General features: G+C 31.4%; 1 protein-coding gene across 1 annotated transcript in view; it reads right to left on the bottom strand.

The window, feature by feature from the left end:
• Positions 1-417: 417 nt before the first annotated feature.
• Positions 418-24429, bottom strand: part of NUP58 (nucleoporin 58) — a 32823-nt gene continuing 8811 nt past the window's right edge. Inside the window, exons 6-16 of the mRNA XM_063102103.1 lie at positions 22335-22445; positions 18991-19015; positions 17831-17896; positions 17226-17400; positions 16677-16756; positions 14527-14645; positions 14029-14111; positions 11012-11213; positions 5583-5681; positions 3838-3933; positions 418-2586 (exon numbers count right to left, since the gene is read on the bottom strand). Of these exons, the coding sequence (XP_062958173.1) occupies positions 2417-2586; positions 3838-3933; positions 5583-5681; positions 11012-11213; positions 14029-14111; positions 14527-14645; positions 16677-16756; positions 17226-17400; positions 17831-17896; positions 18991-19015; positions 22335-22445 (1226 nt within the window). The 3' untranslated portion in view covers positions 418-2416. The remainder of the gene's footprint in view (positions 2587-3837; positions 3934-5582; positions 5682-11011; positions 11214-14028; positions 14112-14526; positions 14646-16676; positions 16757-17225; positions 17401-17830; positions 17897-18990; positions 19016-22334; positions 22446-24429) is intronic.

The following is a 24429-nucleotide window of genomic DNA, read 5'->3' as shown; positions in this document are numbered from 1 at the left end:
AGAATATAAAGGAAAAAGAGAAAGGAGAAAAAACAGGAACACATATTTTGAAAGAAGCATTTTTTAAAAAGGGTCTGCAAGGATACACACCAAACAATTAGTGTGGACAATGTGGGGAAGGGAGTGGAACTGGGGCCTAGAACTGAGGACTTTTGCTTTTCACTCAATGCTCTTCTGTATAACAAAAAATATTTAATGTTTTTGTAATTTTGAGAAGACAAAGCAAGTGACAAAGAACTTATTACAAGTACCTTATGTTCAGTCTTCTCTTTAAAAAAAGAGCAAGAGGGATAAACCAATGAAGGGAAAACACTAAAAACCAACCAAAGAGAAAAAAATAGCAATTACAAGGAAATTACATATTAAGAACAACTACTGACATCTATAAGGATTCAAAGCAACTGACACAATAAATTTTATTGTTTCCATAATAGGCTCTGAACAAAGTGAAGACAATGAAGACAATGACAACACATTTAAACTCCTATCACAAATTAATATTACAAATTTCCAGTGGTTCAACATATTAAAATGTAAAATATATAAAGAAAAAAACCCAAGAAATATAAATATTCAGATTTTGCAGCACAATGCATGTCCTTTTTTTAAAAAAAAAAGTTTGTTGTAATTGGGTATGTAATTCTGACAGTAACTCAAAATACAAAGTCACATCTTTTCCCTAACCTCCCCCATGATCTGGATCCGGGGATTGTCATATTAGAGAAAATAAAAACAAGTTTAGTGCTCAAAAACAAATTTCCTTATTTTAATGCATCAAGGCGCAAAAATTTCAACTCAAAAAAGCCAGTCACTGTCATATGCAGATAAATAAAACATGTATGACAATACTTCTTATAATCAAACCCAACTAACATTATACTAAAAATATATATGTGCGTATATATGTATGCATATATATGTGTGTGTGTGTATAATACATATATATATATATGTATGCAATATCTATTTTAGAAAAAAAGGTGCCTTGGTGAAAATGATCCTGAAAATACTCACTGATGCACATCATGTACAAAACCTTCTATATAAAAAATTAAACTATTTTCAATGAAATTCCATGTTCACATTCCATCTGAAAACTGTACTTGAAAGATAAATAGGTCTACCTAATGGTTTCTCTCTGAAATCATGGCTAAGGCAGTTCTCTTTTCAAGGGTTCTCTTTTTTACCCACTTGATGTCACTAATACTAATAAGGGCAAATATTACACAGATGTGACCTGACATGCCTATACATTATTACCTGGAGCTCTGTTCACTGTTAAAACAGGGGAGTTTACAGTTGCTACAAAGAACATTTTTCTTTCTTAAAATATATTGTCTGTCTATTCCAAATTAAGTACTTACTTAAGACATTAAGAGGCTGAGAAGCCACTCCATTTGGTGTCAATATCAATAGCCCTATAAGAAAGAACTCTATATTGGAATAGCTAGAAAAGTTCTCAATAAAGTAATAGTGCATCCTTCACCTGCATAGAATCAATTCGGCTTAACAGCTCTTTGTCCCCAGAACACCAGTCTGGAGTTCAAATACGATCCTGAAGGTCCATCTCAGATATGAAAAAACATCTCATAGAAGCAATATGAGGATATACAGGATAAAAGTTGTTAAAATCTGTTTGATGAGTTTTACAGAATTCCTCATTTGGAATAGCTGCTAAAGGTTAAGATGGAAGCAAAAATGGAAAAGACTGGGGGCAATGAAGTTCAGTCAGTCAAATACTGATGCCAGTAACCATTTAGTAAGTCTTTAAGCAAACAAGTGCTTAAACCTGGAACTTCTAGTTCATCAGTCTACAAGCACTGAGGATGCAGAGCTTAAAAGGTGAAAAACTGAATACCCTTAGAAAACGAGAACAGTATGAGGCAAAAAGTTGTAGGTCTGTAAATATATTTTCTATATGCACACACAATTGTGTGTTTTATTCTGTATATTTACATACATATTACAAGATGCCCTGCAGTGTAATTTTAAAGGCCTTGATTTATCAAGGAACAAACCAATTCTATTATAGGCCCTAGAGTTCATACAATCTGTATAAGAAACAAATATGCATATATTCACACAATGTAAACCTTACCAACAAAAACAATGCTATTAACACTAGGTTAAATAGGAGGTTTCAGATTAATGATTTTTTACCATTATTGATCAGTGATATAATCAGAACATTCCTTACGCTGAGAATCAAAATAACAAAAAACACAACTGGGTTTTAAATTCACAAGAAAAAAGATATTCAGTATGGCAAACATGAACAAAGTTCAAACTCCAGAGTAGGGAAAAATATCAAAACTTTATAAATCTCCTGGGAAGCAATTTAATTACTGCATCATTAGAAAAATAGACTCATAGAACGGTGCTGCTATGGATTCTCTCAACAGATCAACTCATAGGTTTATCTTTTTCCTCTTTTGTTTCCAGCTGGAGGTTTCTTCAACTGAAGGAGTTGTCCTCCTGTTCCAAAACCTGCAGAGGCAGGATTGGACACCCCAAATGTCAAACCAGCTGATGCTGTGATGCCAGGATTGCTGAAGTTAAACCCAGATGTACTTGAGCTGCCAAAGCCTTATGTTTAGGGAAAAAAATATTCACATCAGAAGTTAAATCACAAAAACAAATATAAAATGGAGATGAGCGGTAAGTTTCTATCTGAAAGAATACATGTATAAAAGAATAGCAAATATCTCAGGGTCCTAAATTTCTAACATGGAATTTCACAGGAAAACAATTTAGCGGCACCTTGAAAGACAGAAGTTTAGTGATGCAGGCCAAAAGAAAAACCTTAGCACAAATAACTAAAATCTACAGAAAATTTGAAGTTGCAGAAACTTTCCTGTTAATTAAATATGTCAAGGTGCCTTCCTCCTCAGCCTCACCAAAAACATTTTATCAACATGCATAGGAGAGACTTCCACAACATCTGGACTCACCCTTGCAACCCCAAATCCTCCAAGAAAGCCTCAATCCACAATGTTCAGCACAATGAACACACCAAAGAGCAGTACTTATTGTTTTGATTCTATAAAAGCCCTTACATAATTAATAATATCAAGTACTATTACTGTCGAGTTAACTAATACAATAGATTATAATCCTGATAACACTAAATTCTATCACTATCTTATTCTATTGGAATTGTTGATTTTAAACATTAGTTAATATCAAGTGGAATTTCCTTTAAATTCCCTAAATTTAAACACATCTTTATAGTAAACTGCCATTATTTTATTCATGCTATTTATTCCTAAGACTTGCACATTAAAATAAGCCATTATTTACAAATACAGAGTAAATATGTAAGAATATGGAATTTGGAATTTTCTACTGCAAAAGTCAAAAGATTATACCTATTTCAAAAATGAACAAGGAACCAAATAATTTTTTGTAAAACTGTAGTATTCTTAAAACCAAAGGGACTTATAACTGAAGAACATCTTTTTGGACTAGAAACTGTTCTCCTGAATGAATAATGATTTTAAAAAATGGGTTAAATTTCAAAACAATGTGTTCATTTTTGCAATAATAAATTGTTTAACCATGAAGTTAGTTACTAAAGTTTAAATGAACCTCTACTTAGTAGACAGAGAACACATTTATTAAATCAAACTAAGAAGTCTTGTTAGAAATAATTTACAAGCCTTTAGTTTACAAGACAGACAAAGCTATATGATTAGTTAGGCTTGCATGCTTCACCCAGGGGGTAGAAACTGAATCAGGGGTCTTTTTGGTTTATCAAAAATTACAAAACTTGTACTTCTTAAATTAGATAATTTGCATCTTTAAATTTGCCTGAAATTCAGGCAGAAACACACAAACCTGCACTAAGACTTCCTGAGGGTTTATTTGTTGTTCCAAATCCAAATGTGGAGGCCCCTGTGGTGCTGCATCCAAAACCAGAGCTAGTTCCAAATCCTAGTAGAAGGGTAATAGAGAAATATACAACGGTACATAAAACACAGGTTAAAGGATACCAACAAGTAAAACTGAAAATTATCAAAGGTCTAATAAATACAGTGTTGAAAAACATGGTTTTATTAAGGAAATCTGCTATTTACTCTCTCAAATAAGACTTTTAGAAGAACCAGATTAATTCTGAAATAAAACTTTTATTTGTTTAGACTAAGTTTACGATCCATCAGTAATTTTTAAACAAGGCCATAAAAACAAAACCATACCAGCATTTTCACTTCGAAATGTGCTAGAAATTTTACTGACCATTCTAGTATAATTTTAGACAGTTATAAACATACCTACTCTAGAGGTATTTCATTTTGCAAAAAAAAAAAAAAAAAAAAAGTGGCTAAATTCATAAGTAAGCATGACATGCAAAACGATGTAAACAATGTAAAAAAAGGTACCAGAAGGTAATTTTACTCCACTCTTTGCCAAAACATTTTTGGTTGATTAAGAATGTTTATCATTAACAACTCTGCATAATTACGTAGTAGTCAATCATTTTAAATCCACTCAGTAACAGCAGATTCCTGCCATACTGTCGACCAATGTAACAGTGAGAAATTGGGTATGTGGGCATCATGGTTTTCCTCTTAACAATACTATTTTCACAATTTAAAAAAATATATATTTTTCATCACAGAAAGCTCATGAAGAGATTGTAAGTATTTGAGGACTAGTTTCCACTCTCCAAAAAGCCAGATATTCTACAAATGAAGTTCAAATTCTTTTCAGGTTACTTTGCAATAGCTATCTAAAATACTGAGGTTAATAATATTGCCTTTAACTCTAAGAAATATGAAGGCAACTGGACCATAGGAATTATGCTATCTGCCATAATTCTAGCAACTCCTAATATAGAACAGAGTCTATGTTAAATAACCATAATAGCATATAGGCCTCCCCTCTTATATTTTAGTTGGAAATAAGGGAACCTTATTCATTTTATTATAGTGTGTCAAAATACAACCAACTTTCACTTATCTGTACCAAAGAAATTGTGAATGCATTTGTATTTAGCATGATGTTTTTGCAGAGGACTTATCTTACTAATTAAACTTAGGAAACTATTAAAATAAGCTTAATTGCTTATGTATGCAAGTAGGTATACAGATAGAAATGCCAAAACTACTTAGAAATGGAAAGAAGTTGAGCTGTCCAATTTATAGCAAAATTATTTCCCCATTTAAAGTGCTCATTTTCTGGAAAAAGAAAGTAATGATTAGGAGAATGTATATCATCGAGAAGTAGTTTGGACTCCAAACTAATATTAAGACTACTAAATTTTAAAAATTTAATTAAAATAAAATTTACTAAAACAAAGTAATTCTCAAGTTCATATTTCAGCATATTGCTTTGAAAGTATGAATATCCCTACCACTTCATTTTAAAACTTTTTTATATTTACTATTCACAGAAGATGGAATGATTCTTTGAGTTTTAAATCTAATACTAGAAAGCAATAATTATGTTTGGAGAATCGTTATTGCCAGATGGAACCTTAATTTCCAAAATAGCAGCAGATCCTCATAGAAATTTTTTACAGGCTACTATCAACTCAAATGTATAATATAGTTCAATGAAATATTAGAAAAGTTAAAGTGTACCTCCAAGATTTGAAGAACCTAAGCCACTTGATTGCAAGCCAGTGCCAATACCTGAGCCGAATGGCGTTCCAAAACTAACTCCCAGAGATGGCTGTGGCCCTGGTATAAAAAAAAAAAAAAAAAAAAAAAAAATGGGGGGGAAAAAAAACAAATTTGCCTTACTCTTTCAAGATTAAAATTTCTTTATGAAATTATTTTTTAAATGAACAGAGATTACTTTTTAACAAATTCCATTTGTTAAAACTTAGTTTTCAGGATGCCTCTCCAGCCTAATTTATCTGTCCCAACTGATTTACCTATCCCCTCCCCCAATTTTTAAAAAAAATTAACCTGTTCAGAACTAGACAATTAAAAGAGGCTTACCACAATGAAAGATAAATGTTAGTTTAACCTACCAAATAATTTGAAATCTTTAATGTATCATAAATTATTGTTCTTTTAGATTTACTTCTAGAATTATTTTAGATCTCCTTACTTATTTTCTGATAAACTAGTTGGTATAATCAGTAAAGGTTTTTTCATTTTTTTTTTTTTTTTAAAAAGCTCCTTAGTGTTAGAGTCAAGTCTCAATTGATCAAAAAAGACTGACACTAACATGGCAAAACTATCATGTTACTTCATAAGAATAAGTACCCAAAAAACTAGGCATGATTTCTTGTATGAAATATACATGATATATTCAATAAATAGATAAAAAACAAGACAATGTTTTATTTTATTAAATTTATTGTTCAATTTAAAGCAAATCAATTACACAGTAACATGACAATTCCAACTGGTTCACAAAAAGTGGTAATTGAGTTCTATTCTTAAGCTCTGCTACATTACACCACTTATCACCTGATTAAATAAGATAGATAATGAACATTTACAAAGGCACTGCTGTGTACCTTGACAGATTCAATACATTCAAGATTTCAATTCAGAAGTTTCTTTCCAACATTTTGGAAAATATACTCAGACGCAGAACGATCAGTCATCCTTTTCTCATTTAATACTTTAAAGATTTTGGCTGAGTTTGTTTGGCAAGAATAGCATCAAACTTACTAGCCTCTCTTTTTAACTACTATTTTTTTTTTTAACTAAGAATACAAAAATCTAAAAATCTCTCATTTGATAAATAATTTATGAAAATTATTCAATTAAATTTCATAGTACAATCTTTAGTCTTGTCTTTTTCAAGCACAGTGATCAGTGCATCTCAAAGTTGAGGGAACTGCTAAAATAATATGCACATTAAAATTTAAATTTTTAAAGAAATCAAAGCCTTCAAGTTGTCCAATGAAGAATGAGGTTTGTATGTTCAAAAGGTAGTGTAAAATTATAAAGCTTTTAGAAAAAAAACTGAGGAACTACATTTTGCTACACTGGGACTGAAACTGGACTTTTCAAATAGCTTCTAACCAGAAAATAAAGAATAACAACTAGTAGCAGCCAAAGTTCTTATACTACTATTATAAAAATAAATTTTAAAAGGACTTAAATTTTTACATCCAGTTTGAGATCAATTTGAGAGTAAAATACCTGCGTAGCAGCTCTTTTGTAAAATGTTACTATAGGAAAAAGAAAACAAGCATATTACTTATTTCTAACAAAAATAACATGTACAAATCACATGTCCAGTTTCTTTAACATTTAGAGACAAGTGTCACGTGTTAACAGGAGGCACTGCTGGTGGAAGACCCTAAAGAATAACGCACACCACAGCCCTCAGCCTTGCAAGTCATTAAGAGTTACTCAAATAGCATGCTTTTTGTTGTGTGTGGGTCTATTTTTAAGAGCAATAGAACACGGTTTCTCTAATTAATATTCAAGATATAGGTAATCAAGAACTCATATCTAACGATGACAAGACTTTCCATTGCACAACAGATACGTGATATTTAGAGTTTTGCACCTTCACACAAATTCTGAAGGCAACATCATTTATAAAACTAGTAGGCAAATGTATAACATTTTTTATCGTAAAAATGCATGATAAATATCTCCCATGCCAAAGTATTAACATATATTACACTCTGGCTACCATATATATTAGTTTCACTATTAGAATCTAAATCTTTCAGGCAAAAGTTACGTAAACAATTTAAGAAGTCTGCTTTGAAATCTGAATGATCAATGAGAGGCTCTTAGTTCCATAAATAAAACCAAGTTAGTATAATACATAACAATGATAGCCCAAAGTGAAATCTTCATGTAGAGTAACACTTTACAAAAGTTGCCATATAATATATTCACACACAACAAAACCAAGTTTAGCACTGTAACTCATATTGTCCAGAATAAATTATACTTTTGTAAAAGTAAAACTGCATTCACCATGAAAAGGACTAAAGTGCTAAAATTTTAAAAATTTTCCATGATCACTCAAAATGCTTAATATAATTACTATGGTTATTCCTAAGTCATATTCTAAAATAATAATTTTTCTTAAAAAATCAAAAATGCCTTTTCCCCAGTTTGAAAAATTTTACTCTTACTGATTTAATGGGGAATGTTGCTTTGGTTATTAAATACAACAAAAGCACAAGAAACTAAGATGAAATACTCAAAGTTTCCTATTTAACATTATACTTTAAATCTCCAAACCTACACTAAAAGCTAAAATGTCTTGGCTCTCCTTAAAAACAGCAGCTAAGTCACATGAGAAAAGTCTTATTATGTAAACATCAAGAACTCTTAAAAGTGTCAAAACACAACAGCAAAACTTAATCCCAGTGCTTAAAAAAAAAAATCTATCCTAAATTAAAATTATACTGAAAAGCCTAATGTAAATATCTTCAGTTTTTTTAGGAAGCTTGAAAGTGCACTCAAAATCTGACAACCTGTAACTTACCCATGCTCATTTCATACATAAATAGCCTGCTAGTTATTCATCAATTCTCTTCAGCCTTCAGAATAAATAACCACATGCCTAAGCCCTATTACATATTTTTTTCATTAAAAAAGAATTGAAGAAGGATCAAGAAGTCATTAAAGTCCATTCCTCCACCTCCAAGAAAGACACCACAGAAACCACCTTTAGAAGGGGACAGTCTAAGAAGCTATCTGCCTTGTGCCCACATTTACATTAATGAAGTCAATAATCCACACGCAAATAAAAGCGAAACCACTCTGATAACACAAATCTTGTGATGTATAAAAACAGTACACAAGCTCTATCTAGCTTCATCTCTAAATGGTCTAAAATTTGTTACTGGCACTTAAAGATTTCATGAAAGTCACAGGGCATAAGAAATAACTCACTGGGTATAAAACACAATGCTGTAACACATAAAATCATTATATACCCATCTAACAGAGCTCATAAATCTTGCAATAATGGTGACATGACTAAAATAACTAACATTCAGACTGGGAAGGCCTAAAGGAATGGACTACAGAGCCTGGGAGACCTTTACAAAAACAAAAGGGTAAAGAGGAGACAATGCAAAATTATTATCACTGTTTAGCTTCTCAGTTCTAAAAACTGATGCAACTCAAAGTGAAAACTGCAAGGTTGTTTAGGTTGACAAATATATAATTCCTGCCACCTGATTAGAAAGCCCTTACGTGGACTTCAAAATTCCAGGGAATAATGAAAGCAGTCAATTTCCCTAAAGCCTGGCAAAAGTCACAGACAAAATTAAAGCATATGAGCAAAAGGCTCCTTGAGATGATTATTCTAAATTAAGCTAATGTTCTCTATCACCACAGAGGACAAAAATCTTACCTATATTGTCTACCTTTGTATCCCCCAAGCCTAGCACATAGTAGGCACTCATAGTTAATATAATGAACATATATCTTCATATACCCAAATGTATGAGTGAAGATCTACAAACTTCTCAAGATAAGTCTACATACGAAAGTTTAAAAAAACACCTTGACAGGTGGTTTTGCTTCAAGTTTAGTTATTTACCATAGAATATACTCACTTACAGTATAACATTTTAGATAACTGACTTTTCTCAAGTTTTACTTATTAGAATAGAAACCCATTATGTTTAAAGAACATTCAGCCACTCATGCTTATCTGATCTGCTTTAGGATTAATATTGGCTCTAAAAAGTAAATTGGTACTATGGTTGGTTTGATTAACTAGTTAAACAATCATGACATCTTATAGTTGAAACTGTGGGACTGATTCTTCAGAGGAAACAATCCATAATGACTTACCCTCCATAACCTAAGGATGCAATCCTACACCCCAGCCAGCTAGAGAGCTACTAGACAGTGCTTATGTGAGCCACTGTTCACATGGGTCCAGCCATGGAATGTGGAGGATTTGGCATAAATCCATCATCAACCCCTTACTGAGGGCAAGTCAATTCTCTCATCTCCAAATGTGAAGAACAATTTTCTTAAACTGCCAATACTAAAAACCAGAGAATGCTTCCCTAGTACAGGCAGCCTAAATGCAATCTAAGCATGTATTTTTTAACATTTGTTTTATAATTTACTACTGGGCTATATAAAACTCTCAGAAAAACACATGCTATAAAGTAACGAATAAGCATCACTCAAAAATTTATGAATGATTAAAAAAATTTACGAATGATTTAAAGAAAAAAATCATTATCTATCAAGACTATCTATGTCAAACTTCAGACCTGACAAAAGGGACTGCATGAGTAAGACGACAAGTAATAACCTCTGAAAGACAAAAGGCCAAACGAAATACCGTGGAACTAGCCCACAAAAATGTTTCTCTGATTAGAAGTGGAATTAAACTAAGGACTAAAATAATCTGCTTTCTAGAAACTCACCAATTATTTTCATCAGCTCAACTTTCCAGTTCCCACTTAATGTGCAATTCACATCTCAAAACATCTTTTTCCTGCTCTTGCTACTGTTCTGTTTACTGTGAAAAGGTGCAAATAATTCCAGCATGTATCCTCTTCAAAATTTGGTTTAGAGGGCCTATATTCTGTTTCCAGTCAACATACATACAAACAAACTTACCAATCTTCAACACACCTTCAGTTAATTAAAACGTACTTCATCCTGAATGTAGGTACTTTTAATCACTATGTATGAGGGAAATGAGCCGTCTATCAGTATCACATATGAAAAATGCAACATATGGATGGATGATCTCTGACTTTAGAATAAATGATACAATCATGATTTTAGAATCTAATGTTATTTTTAAATGTAATCCAGTAGTGTAACACTGTGTTCTAAAGGGCATTTATAGCAATACATCAAATAACATTATGTAAATTCACAATATTCAATATCTAACTGATGTATAATTATTGCTAAGACTACCCTGTGTTTTTTACCAGGTATGTTTATAATTGTATCCATCACAATTTTTAGATTGTACTGGAACAGCTATTCATAGAAATTTCTTCAGTGCTCACACAAAAGGAAGACTTATAAAACCGCACATAAATGTTCTGCATTTGAACAGTTAAGAAGCTATAACTTGAATGCATTCAGACCTGTAGCAGGCTGTTGCTGCTGTGTAAGTGTGGCAGCCATGGCAACGGCTGCTGCATTTGGCATCGTGCTGAATGGAGTGGGCCCAGTAGTAACTCTGGGTGCATTCTGCCACTTCTTGGCTTCTGCTCGCCTGGCTTCAAACACATCCACAGCATCTCCCAAGAACATTTTCCTGTACCCAAGGTACTGTTCTTTGAGCACCTAAAGGAATTAAAAATAAATAAATAAAAATAAAAATAGGGTAATCAAGTTCCATGTTGACTTTGGTAATATGTGAGTGAATATAACTATGAAATAAGTTACCAAAGAGAGATCAAGACACCGCCAATATTATACCTTCCACCATAGCTGCAAATCAGAAAGCTAGTAATGCACGTGGTATGGGAAGTGCTTGAGAGTTCTATCACTGCTTTTAATATTTTATTCCTTATCTTTGTCATATATCTTTACAATATGCTGCCTAAAATATTCTGGCTTCATGAGGCCCTATTTAGAATGAGTCAGCTAAGTTTTTAAACAAGCAGAGTAATATTTAAATAAATATTCCAGTTTTTCATGAAATTTCTCCCTCAAATGTCCACTTTTACATAGCCATTAGATTTAAAAAGCTAAAAAAAAGAGAGAAAGAAAGAAAGAAGAAAAGCAAGGAAAGGAAAGAGGGGAGGGGAGGGGAGGGGAGGGGAAGGGAGGGAAGAAATGGGAAGGGAAGGAAGGAAAAAGCCAGCACTAAATATATATTCACTAAAAACATTTTTAAAAGGCCTGGGTGACATATGCTGAAGTAAGATGTTACACCTCAGCAGAGACAGCTTGGAGGATATAATGAGGGTTCCTATTTTACTGATATTGTTTTCATTACTGCACAATGAGAATGATTCATGTTGAGCCTGCGTATCCAAACAAAAAAAATTTGAGTTTATAACCCAAGAGTAAGGAAAATTACCAAGTTCATAAGGTGGGCTGGTTTACCCAATGTAACATCCACCTCGATTAAGGCCATATTTAATAGGAACAATTTGGTTTCACGTTAGAATTATTAAATACTTTCATTAAAGATTTAGCCTAATTTAGACAGTTTTATACCACTTTTTGAAGTGACGTAGAATTTTCACATTTCCTACCTTTATTAGCAGAATTTAATAAACATTAGGCTCTTTTACAATGGGTATAGCACTTAGAAATCTTATTGTTATTTACAGTATTAAAAAGCTACCATTATCCTGTTGTGTGGATATCAGTATTTGATGTCCAGTTCCAAACTTTGCTACATTTATAACAGACTACAGTGGGCTTGCCAAGAACTGAAAATTGAGGAAAATGTGGGGTTAGACCACAGGGTATGTAACGTAAGAAAAACAAACCTTAATACTCATCTCCCCCACATCCAACCTTCCTTTTCCTGTGCAATTTCATGCATATACTCATACAGTGTTTGGCATCAGTTCAAAAATTTTAGTTGTACTTCAGATAATGGGAAATAATGACCTGCCTTATTGACTTGAAAAAGATGGTTAAACAAAACAAAACAAAACAAAAACAATGACATCAGCCCTAACTTATATAACTAATTTCTAAAGCTTCCAAATTTGTAAATGTCACTGAAGCCTGCAAAGTAGTTTAAGCCTGTTTCAATATACTATCTAATAAAAACCAAAAGGAACAAAAAAACCCTCCACCTCTTGTAAAATTTTTACAGGAAATGAATAAGTCTAGAACTTATAGTTAGTTTGCTCACTAAAGTAAACTGAAAATAAATAGCAACATACCAAATCTGATCATGGGACATCCTTTGGTTCTTGTGAATATATTTTAAAAAAAGAAGAGTAGGGGTCAAAATTTCATGTTAAGTTTATTCACTGTGATTTGGGGCTGTTTTAGGCTCAACAGGATCTTGATAATGGTTAAAGTTCGGTTGTGATACCTGGGCATTCACTGTAATAGTGTCCTACTTTTGTGTGTATTTGAAAAACTTCACCATAAAAATTAAGGGGAAAAGAACATCTGTACAACACGGACTTCAAAGTGCCAATGGAAAATCATGTTTAGTAGTACAAAAAATTAAAGTAGCATTTATTAGAGACTAATAAAATTTTCATGAAAATCTGACAAAAATTCCTTCTTTAAAATGAAATTATTTTAAAGATTTTGTTTAGAGTTTTAAATCTATTAAAGCAAAAGGTCTAAAGTGTGCTATCATTTTTTAAATGATGTAATTTAAATAGTTAATTTCTTTAAAAAAATTGTTGACATGCATCAGATTAAAATAAAAATGAAAATATTGGTAATCTTGATTAAATTCTATTCTACACAGTTAATAATTTATTTAGACTCAGGTTTGGCTGCTTTGAATTTTTAAAGTATTTTTGAACCACATATAACTCTAAGAAATAAGTTATTTTATTTACATTATTTAATAAACATAAATAGTTCCCTGTATTTAGAAGGAAGAAATGCAGCAAGTTTTTTTATGCAATGGCCAATAAACATTTAAAACACATAAGATTAAGGCAGCACAAAATGATTTTGCTACTAAGAATGTTTATTTTCTGTAGTGCTGTAAAGAAATAGAAACAACCTACATATACAAAAAGAGAGGATGCGTTAAACAAACTTTGTATAAACATACAACTCCTACATAACTACTAAAAAGGATGTTGAGGAAATATGTGTGTGTTAATGTGTGCAGTTATTCACAATATACTGTTGAAAAAAATTAAAATGACAGATTGTACAGGACACTTGGATCTTTTTAAAAAGAATAGATACTATCAATGTTTGTGTCTGGGTATGATTATGGATTATAGAATTTTTCATCTTTTCACTTATGCGAGGATATTTCAAAAAGTTTGTGGAAAAACAGAATTAAGAGATAACATGAATCTTCCTATGAACTTTTTGAAGTACCTTCATATGTAGTTTTAGCTGTTTCTGTAACAAGCATGGACACATTTTTCCCCAAATGAACAAATACTTGGGTCTAGATATCCAGATAGATGAACTAGCAATGAAAACTTACCTTTACATTTTCATGAATAGACTGAAGTTGTGCAGCTAAAGCTACAAATGTTTGATAAATTTTCTGCATAGCCATTGACAGATCTATAAAAGAAAATGACATCATACATACATATATACATATATAAACAATCAATTTCATTTTCTATTATTTGAGTCCAATTTTTGGTATAGCTAATATAGAAAAAAACCTCTAATATTCCAATGGCTAAGAAGACTCAGTAGATAGAGAAAAATATCTACATCAGTAATCTGGGGAGCAGGGAGAAGGGCCCTAAGATTTCTGCCCTTGTCAACACAGTAAAAATTTATAATAAAACATTTTATATTAACAGGGAATAAAGATCTAATCAAGGCCTTTTAAGAAAGTCTTCTTAAAGCAGCTTAAAACAACTACTAGTAGTTATTTAGAATACCCACTAGACCACCACAATTTAATATCTTTCCTAACAATAAAATAATGGTGCTATAAAAAAAATTATCACCATAAGCATATTACCTTGAGGGGTTATATGTGAATTATTTGCTTGAGTGGCAAGATGATTTTCTAGTTCTTCAATCTGCTGTCTGTACTGCTGAAGCTGTACCTCAAATTGCTGAACCAAGATTCTGAAATAGCTATAAAACATTTAAAAAGTCACATCAAATTCTTTAAAACATTATTTTCTTTATGTTCAAAATACCAAATAAATAACCCCATCTGAGTAGGCTTTTGAATTAATTTAAGGATTAATGCATCTTTAAGTGGCACACATATTAACATTCAAACGAAACCCCAAACGTTATAAATTATCAAGTTATGATTATTCTAGTCACGAGTGATAAATCAAAATTAAGGAATAGTCTATAAAATAACTTAATAGTTTTCAAAAGTATCAAGGTCATCCAAGACAAGGAAAGACTGAATAATTATTACAGATTGGAAAAGATTAAGGAGAAATTACAAATAACTGCATTTTGAATCCCAAATAGGATTCTGGTATGAAAAAGTACATTAGAGGAAAAATCAGTACAATTCCAATAAGTTCTGTAGTTTAGTTAATATTGTACCACTACTAAGTTTCTTGTTCTTGGCAATTACGTAATAGTTATATAATATGTTAACATTAGGAGAAGCAGGGTTAAGAAATATAAGGAAATTCTTTGTACTACTATTTTTGCAAGTTTTCTATAAATCTAAAATAAGTTTAAAATAAAAAGTTCAACTGTCAAACAGATTTTATAACCAAGTACTTACAGTTCTTAAATTAATAAAATTTATAATTTGAGAACACTATAGTATACTACAGAAAGCACATGTAATTACTGTACTATTCTGGTAAATTTAATCACAGATAGTACTAGACAGATAAAAAAGGACCCTGAATAGCATGCAAAGGAATCCAAAAATTTTTCTCTAAGAAATGGATAACTGTGAAAGGTTTTTGTAAGATTAGTTCTGATGGCAGTGAGAAATAAAATGTAGTCTAGAGGAAGTCCTGTGAGGAAGCACATCCCACAATAATCTGAATAAGATAATAGGAATGTCCTTATCATTGTTAATTTTCTGATTTTGACAACTGTACTGTGGTTATGTAAGAGAAGAGCCTTATTTTTAAGAAATACACACTAAAGTACTTAAGCATAATGAAAATTATGTGTTGAAATAACAAACTCTCCAGGGGAAAAAATGTATATATATTCATACATATAGAGAGTGAGGAAATAAACAAATAAGGTAAAAATGTTAATGTGTAGGGAATCTGGATGAAAGGATACAGGAAATTTTTTTCTACTCTTGAAACTTTTCTGTAAGTCTGAAACTGTATCATAATAACTTAAAAGAAAAAAAGGTGATGGACCATGAATCAAATAGATCTCCACTGCTCACAACTCACCTCTGCATGCCTCAGGCTCCTCACCCTAAAACTGGAATAACAACAGCTATGGAAGTTTTGTGAAAAGTATGAAGTAAGGTATGAACAGTGCTGAGCACACAGCCTGGCAAATAGTAAGCACTTGGTAAATATGAGCTATTATTATCTTTTTCTTTTTTAAACTCAACACAATACTAAAGAGGATAAGCAATTATTTTTATCAACATGGGAGGATATAAAAACAGAAAAGATACATATCACACATATCACATACATATCACATGTATCACACACATAAGGATATATAAGTACAAGCTGACTGATGTGATTACAGGTGGGTTTTTCTAATTTTTCTTCCTGAAGATGTATTACCTATGTAAACAAATAAAAGCTATACATATAAGTAAAAGGGTTAAGCCACACGAATTGTTTAAGGATTGAAGTATCACAAAATTATTTTTAACTCAAAAATCCCAATGGGTAAAAATTAAGTTTTCACTACCTATGAAATTTAAGAAAGTGGAATATACCCTTTATATATAATGTAAGTAACATTTACGTTAAGTTTAGTAACTGCATAATAGGGGTTATAAGCTCAGACCTTAGCCTTTGCTTAACATTCAGTAAAATGGGGATAATAAACTACCTTCTTAGGGTTATTATAAGAAATAAATTTTAAAATTTATGTAAAGTGTTTATTAACTAAACCTTTCCACAGAGTAAAATTAAAACTTCTTACTATTCTGCTCTCTTAAAGTGAGAAATGTTTGTTTAAAAATATCCAGTAACTTACTCAGCAGGAGCTGTATTTTCATGTTGAAGTCCAGGTGGGGTTTTCTGGGTTCTCAAAGCTATTTCAGCATTCTTTAACTCCTAATATACCAGAGGTTTAAAAAAAATTTTAAAAGCCTGTTAAGAGTTAGGCTAAAAACGCCAACTACTTCTGAAATGTCAAACAATGTCATTATTGGAGGTTCATGCTAATAAAGACATATTATGGATGAGACTGCTTGACTACAAGTTACTAAAACCTCTTTCAAGAAAAGGCAAACTACTTTTAAGAAATTTTATGATAAAATTATAATGAGCTACCCACCTCATAGGGCTGTTATGAAAACTAAACTGGTTTAATAGATATAAATTGCTTAAAATACTATGTTGTACATAGTAAACATTCAATTAAAAAGTAGTAACTATGACTATTATAGCAATTTAAAAGTATATGGACTATCTGTTTTCTTATAGCATGTCTATATCAAACTGTAATCTTAAAAAGCCCTATTCCCATTTTGGAAAAAACAAAATAAAAACCCTACGGTAAAATAGCTGTAAGGTAGTATACCTGAGCAGTTTCTATTTTCAATTTGTCAATACTGAGAGTGTTTCTCTGTAATCCACTGGCAGCCAATGAGAGAAGCTGCTTCAGAGCTTTAATATCTTCTTGTACTTTAAGCATTGCTTTTGAAGACATTCTACTAATTTCTTCTTGGACCTGTTTTTGTTCCTTCACAAATTTCCTAAAAAAATAAATAAAACTGAGGTTTTAAAAAACACAACTTTGGTTGTCTCTAGAAAAAAAAGTACATTTAAAACAGGATGGTCATATTTACTTAGATTTAGTCATTCAACAATGTATTTTTACCTCCAAACATCATGTTGTATATGATAAATATATACAATTTTATCTATCAATTTATAAAAAAGTAAAATTAAAAATAAAATAGGTTGGTCAGAGTCCAAGAGTTTTAAGAAAAAGAAAAAAATAAAACTAAAAATTCATCTATAGTTCTTTTTTTTTTTTTTTTTAACAGAATTTTAATTCCTATTCTGCCTTCTCTCGAATTTCTAGAAGCTTTAATCTGAGCTAAAACATTTAGGAGATGTATCCCTTAAAATATATCCTCGAATTCTTCAGGTATTATTTATCTAATTAAATTTGACACTTACTGGAGATTTTCAACATCCTGGCAGATGACAGGAGGTAGATTTTCATCCTTCAGTGCTTTACTATCCCTAAGAAAAATGCCACAAATATATTAAAACCACTGAGATTTTAAAAAGTTGACAGCTGAGTTTTACTAGAGGGTGCATTAAACCATGAGAAAATATAGCAAACGTTCTCCATCGCTAGCTTCTTTGGATGATTTCTAAGCTCTTTAAAAAAAATAAAAAATTTCCTGACCTAAAAATAATTTTAACAATTCATTTGACAGAGATTTCTTATCTGAGAAGATGGCATCTATTATAAATATATTTACAAGGTTTTGACTAAATGTCTAAGAAAAAAATCAGAAACCATTACGGATTAAGTGAGAGGTTGAAATAAGCTCCCTCTGGCTCAAAGATTACGTGACTGACATTTTATTCAACTGGAAAATATTAAAGCATTCATTAAAGAAAGTCTACAAAACTTCTTCATGAGATGCTCAAAATATTTTATTTTGTTATAACTTCAATTTGTTCTTCAATATGCATTAGAATAAGAAAAGATTTCACAACCCTAGGCAGATTACAGTCTCTCTCATCTTCATTTACATAGTAGGCTAAAATATACACAAGCTGTTTGAAGCATGAACTTGGCCATTTATTTACAAATGCTTTATTTAAATGTAATACAAATTAAGTGAGAAAATATAACAGGTAATAAAACAATAATCATCTCCCAACATATTTATGATGTATATGGAGGCTACTCTTCCTCTTCATTGATGACATCAGGGAATAAATTGGTACTGGGATTGTAATTTATATACTTAAAAAAAGGTATTCTAAGACTGAAGTTCCGTGAGTTGTTCAAAATTTAATTTAAAAAGTTAAAAAAATAAATACACATTTGTATTTGTATTATTTGGGGAAATGCCAACCACCCTTCTACAAAGAAATGATTTAAAATTTTCTTAATGATTAAAAATTAAAGATATGACCTTTCATAAACTTTCTCGAGCATATGTTTATTATTTTATTTTTGACAAACACTGGTTAAAACATTTTTTTTTCTTCTACATGTGTGTACATGGTTCCATTTACTTCTAACCATACCATCTGCCTACGATGTAATAAGTAAAACTCTTTAATTAAAATATTTTAAAGTTAAATTGTAAACTTACTCTGGTCTTGTTCCTGTTTTATCACCTAGAAAATTCAAGAAGCTTTGTGTAAAAATAGGTAAAAACAGGTATTTATTCCAAATACAAATTCTAAATAAACACAAATTAAGGTATAAATATAAACTGTCCAGCATTTCTTAGCTAGTCTCTTAAACATCACATTTAATTTCATGACAAGTCACGAGCTTAGAAGAACACAGCATATTACAGAGACATCTGTACACAGGAACAGAGTTATGTAGCTGATTTGAATCTGTTTCATGGGCAAGAATCTTCCCTTCTCGAATGGCCGGTGCTCTCACTGGCTGAGTACCGGTCACGAAAAAGACAAAAAAAAAAAGGAATCTTCCCTTCTCAACTATCTTGTATAAGAAATATCCTACATTGATAGTTTATATTCTTGGCTACTAGTTTAACTTCTGACAGCTTTACCTCACACTTTTTAAGGCCCTATCAGTACAGAACACTATAACATGTAAGATTACCTGAATTTCTTCTCGAACGCGACAATCTTTTAAAACAATGTCCCAATTTACCTTCCCGTCTGCCAAGAGTAAGTGTCTGCCTTCTGCATTACACCCTCACAACAATGAACACCATATTTTTAAAGAAATCTTTGCCAGTCATATTCATCTTGATTCATATTTCCTATAATACTAATGAAGTAAAACATTTTCATCAATGTTCATTAATTAGACAAGTGTATTTCTCCTTTTGTAAACTGCTTACTCATGTGATCTGTACATTCTCCTGACGTATTCTTTTCTGATTTCTAAGAGCTATTTTGACATTAAGTACATTGTCTTATATCATTTCATGTGTCTATAAAAGTTAGACTCTTATAATTGAAAGATACATCTTAATTCCAGAGATGTTAAAAGGTGAAAAAATATGCACCTAAAAATGAAGTATTTTACTTCTAATTCATCATTTACTTTTTATCTCTGTACATGTGGTTTCACTTTTTTACCTCTTTCATCCACTGCAATTTAGTTTCTGATATTTTGTGTTTCACTGATTTGAAGATTTTTTTCTTTCATATTTTAACATGTCTGAAATTAGCACCCATCTTCTACAAATGATATTTCAGATTTGATGAGATTTTCATGGTAACAGAAAGAGAGATTTAATTTTATGTTTTTCAACATAATTCATCAACATTTATTGACTAGTGTACTATTTCTTTGATATTCCATTTTTTATTACATTTTATAAATATTTATGTACACAAATATATAAAAAAAACTTGGGCCTGTTTCTACCACGGACCCCATTAGTCTACATAACTTTATCCCAGTAATATACATGGATCACCACAAAAGCTTCCCAACAGTTCTCCACATCTAGTCTTACCTTCCTGCCTGTTATTTTCCACATGACTGCCAGAATGCTCTTAATCTTAAAATATAAATCTCATCAAATCCCTTTAGGAGATCCTAATCATCCTCAGTATGTTGACAAAACTCAGTGTGGCATAACGAGGCCCTTCATGACATCTGGAATCTGTTTTGCTCTGTGGCTACACTGGCCTTCTATCAGTTGTTCAAAAGGGTCGAGGTCCTTCTCATTTCTAGGCCTCACTCCATGCTGTCCCCTCTTCACAGAATGCTGTTTCCTACCACTCTCCTTCTGGTTAAATCCCACTGATACAGTAGATACCAAAAAGAAAAAATTGTAGATTAAAAAAAGAATCCCTTGACATAGATAACATAGCAAAGGGAACTGGGATGCAGTACATGTAATAATGTACCTTTATTCTATGTATCCTCTCTACTCAACTCTAGCTTAAGCACACTATGAGAGCAAAACAATGGTGGCAGGGGCAGAGGAGAGGGGAGATTAACTTCTTACACTTCTTTTACTCCTCTGCCTCAATCTGCTCCTTCACATGCAGCCTAAAAGCAATTACAATGAAATGAGAAGTAGTTTCATGCTTAAAATAAAAGTAGCTGGTGGGGATGGTGACGGGGGGCAGCAGATACCAGGCTTCTCCATCTGAGTTAAATAATAAACTACTGAAATATCTAAGGCTACTTTTCTTATTTTCTAAAAGTTGCTACACAGAAAACTAAGTTAAAAAAAAAGAGAGAGAGAAAGAACTATTTAGAAATTAGTCAATTTTCATCCAAAGAGAAATAAACATAATTTCTGTAAAAGTTTAAGAGAATTTTACCAACTTTTAAAATAGTAATTTACCCTAAACTAGCATCTCCTTAAAATAAAACTTATGTCCAATTTTTTAAAAACTCTTATGCAGATATATAAATACTGATTATTTCACATCTTCATCTGTTTATTTCATTCTTCAGAGAAGTTCAATGCAATATGTACGTATATAATATGTAGTATACTGTAGTGAAACATGCTTTCATCAGAAGCAGAGAGTTGTTGCAAAACAAAAGTCACACACAGAACCAACAATAAAACCTTTTCAAAATGAATCTGGATTGGCAATTTTTAAAAATAATACTCAGTGTGGCAAAAGCACAGCAAGAAGGGTATTTTCATACTGGCTAGTGGATAAATTGGTGAGACCTTTCTATAAAGCAATTTCACAATATATACACCAAGAATCTCCAAAATGCCCCTCTCTCTTTGAGCCAGTGATCCAATTTCTAGGTATTTTCTCTATAGAAATAACCAAAAATATGAACAAAAACTTCTAATGTAAGTAAAACAGTATTTACTATGCATCCAGCTCTACTAAGGTTTTACAAATAATAGTACTCAAACCACTTTACATATAAGGAAAACTAAAATACAAAGAAGATAATTAACTTGAATAAGGTCATAGATCTTATAAGTAATTGAGCCTGGACTTGAACCCTGGCAATGCAGCTACAAAGCAGACACTCTTAAAATTACTGTATTATGTTACCTCTTTATATGAAAATGCCCAATACAGTGATACTTCCCAGAGTAAAAAATCTGGAAACACCTAACAATAGGAGAATGATTGACTAATTATGATATATCCATTCATAACATTGATGTTAAGCAGCATTAAAATATTTTCAAAGAATTACCGAATTGACAAATACTTCTGATAGGTTATATAAGAATGAACAGATTACAAAATATATGTATCATGATCCCAATTTAAAAATACATTTTACTGTACCTATTAAAATAGCTACATAAGACATATATACATAAAAATCTAAGTTATCTACAAAAATAAAACCTTAAATGCACAACACACAAAATTTGTGAAATATCAATGACAATGCAAACGAACTTGAAAGTAAAAATTGTACTACTGAATATATAAGTAATGATCTTCCAGAAATAGAAGTTCCCTTTATAGTTCAATTAGAACATACAATTACAATAACATTACTTACTCTTTTTATCTGATGAGCTACTAAAATCTATACCACCAAGGCCTTCATTGCCTGCCCCTGAAGTAGCTGCTGTAGTTCCCAAAGTTAAGCCTAAAGCATTCTGTCCAAGTCCTACAAATAAAGCAAACGTCATTTACAAATTTCTTTGAAAGACTTTATAAAATTTCCCCTTACTGACCAAAGCACTCAAACGCTTTTATTTACTAATTTATTTTGGCAGCTGGCGAGGTACAGGGATTGAACCCTAGACATTGGTATTGGCACCATGCTCTAACCAACTGAACTAACTGGCCAGCCCTCAAAGGCTTTTAAGTTGGATCCCAGATTTTCTTCATCTTTGATTTATGCGAATAATAAGAAACAAATCTAGAGCATACTTTAGACAATGACTGATCTTGCTTAGACTGAATGGTATAAGTAGTTCAAAGGATGTGATTTTAAAAAATTATTAAAAGGGCCAGAATGTATCTGCTAATTCAATATATGTGGACACATTTTTTAATTTATTTTAAAAACCTTTCTACAAAAATACTTTCAGTTGGTATATTTTCAGGTCAATATACCTTGTCTTCCAATCATACTTTGGAATTGCATACTTTAAAAATAATTTAGTGTGAATTTACAAAATTTGAGTATAAGATCGGGATAACACACATAGAGTACAATTGAATATACTTTGATACTACCAAGTTCTTTTCATAAAACTTTTGAAAAAAGTAGTAGACTTCATTTGTATTTAAATCTCACCTCACTGATACAAGGAATCAAAGGGACTGGACTACAGTTAACCATAGTCATTAATGTATAACTGTGAGTCAAGTAGCAAAATTTCAAAAATCTTGTGTTCATAAATCTGTATTTCTGTAAATCCATGCATTGCAAAGCTGACAAAACTGCTGTTCTTTCTAGACAAGATGCTATCTATTTTTAAACAGAAGAAACAGCAATTGACAGCACGGGATAACTGAAAACTGAATTTAAATTCTGGCAATGTGTGACAAAAACACAGCTAAATAAATAACTATTATTATAGTAATTTTTAAAAAATCAATGGCCCCTTCAGGTTAACATAACCTTAAAATAAGCATTGAGTATTATGTCAAGCATCTAAGAATAATCCCAGCACACCTAAAAACTTGGTAAAGAGAAATAAAAGCACTCTCTACCTCTCCTTTCTGTTATTTTTTAACTTTGCTTTTTTATGAATCTTTATGAGATATTTAAATATTTATCTTGCAAAGAAATGTATTAGTCATCTAATGATTTAGTTATTGGGAGGCATTTTGAATATCTACAATAGACAATAATGACAAAAATAAGTATGTAAAAGATCAATGCAAATATGAACACAACAAATTTCTAAGGGTTCTCCTGACCTTTTCTCCCCTTTCACTGATTTGGATTTTCTCCATTAAATTTAATATGTGAACAGATGACAGAAAAGAACTACAGCTTCTTTGGTAGAAAACATCCAGTAATATTTCTTCATCTGTCCCACACAACCAAGCAAAATACCAGACACATATTAGTGGTTCAGCGAAACTTCTGAAAAAATAGCCATTGTAAATTATTGGAAATTCTATGATTTCAACATATATCAACTTTTCCTAATGTGTAAACTGTTAAACAGAAATTCCTGACTGCTATATTGCTTTGTGAAGTAATTATATGATTTCTTCAAATAACAGGAAAGCTTTTCTCATTTCTACAAAGCTCCCAGATATAAATTTCTTATATTGGCATAAGCTATAGCCAATATTCAAAACATTTGTAGAATCTTCAACATGAAGCAAACTTCAAATTAAAGATGAAATGAAGTATCAACCTGAGATATAAAACATTAATTCAGTATTCCCTGCAAAGTGAATTGATACTTTAGTATTTGCCTAATGACTATAATAAAATTATTTAATATCTGTGTTTTAAAATCTCACCTTCAAAGCTTGCTAATATCCTTTGCTGACATCTATAATGGAAAGCCATTCCAAGAACTGGGGCTTAAAAGGGTATGTTGCCTTACAATAAATTTAGGCAATCCAAGACTATTTAACTGTCACTTATTAAAAAGGCAAGTGTCTCTAGAAAAGTTTACTTA

The sequence above is a fragment of the Cynocephalus volans genome, chromosome 7 (genome assembly GCF_027409185.1).
Source record: "Cynocephalus volans isolate mCynVol1 chromosome 7, mCynVol1.pri, whole genome shotgun sequence".
NCBI lineage: Eukaryota > Metazoa > Chordata > Mammalia > Dermoptera > Cynocephalidae > Cynocephalus > Cynocephalus volans.
Note: the sequence above shows the minus strand (reverse complement) of the source record. Positions and strands in the feature narration are given on the sequence as shown.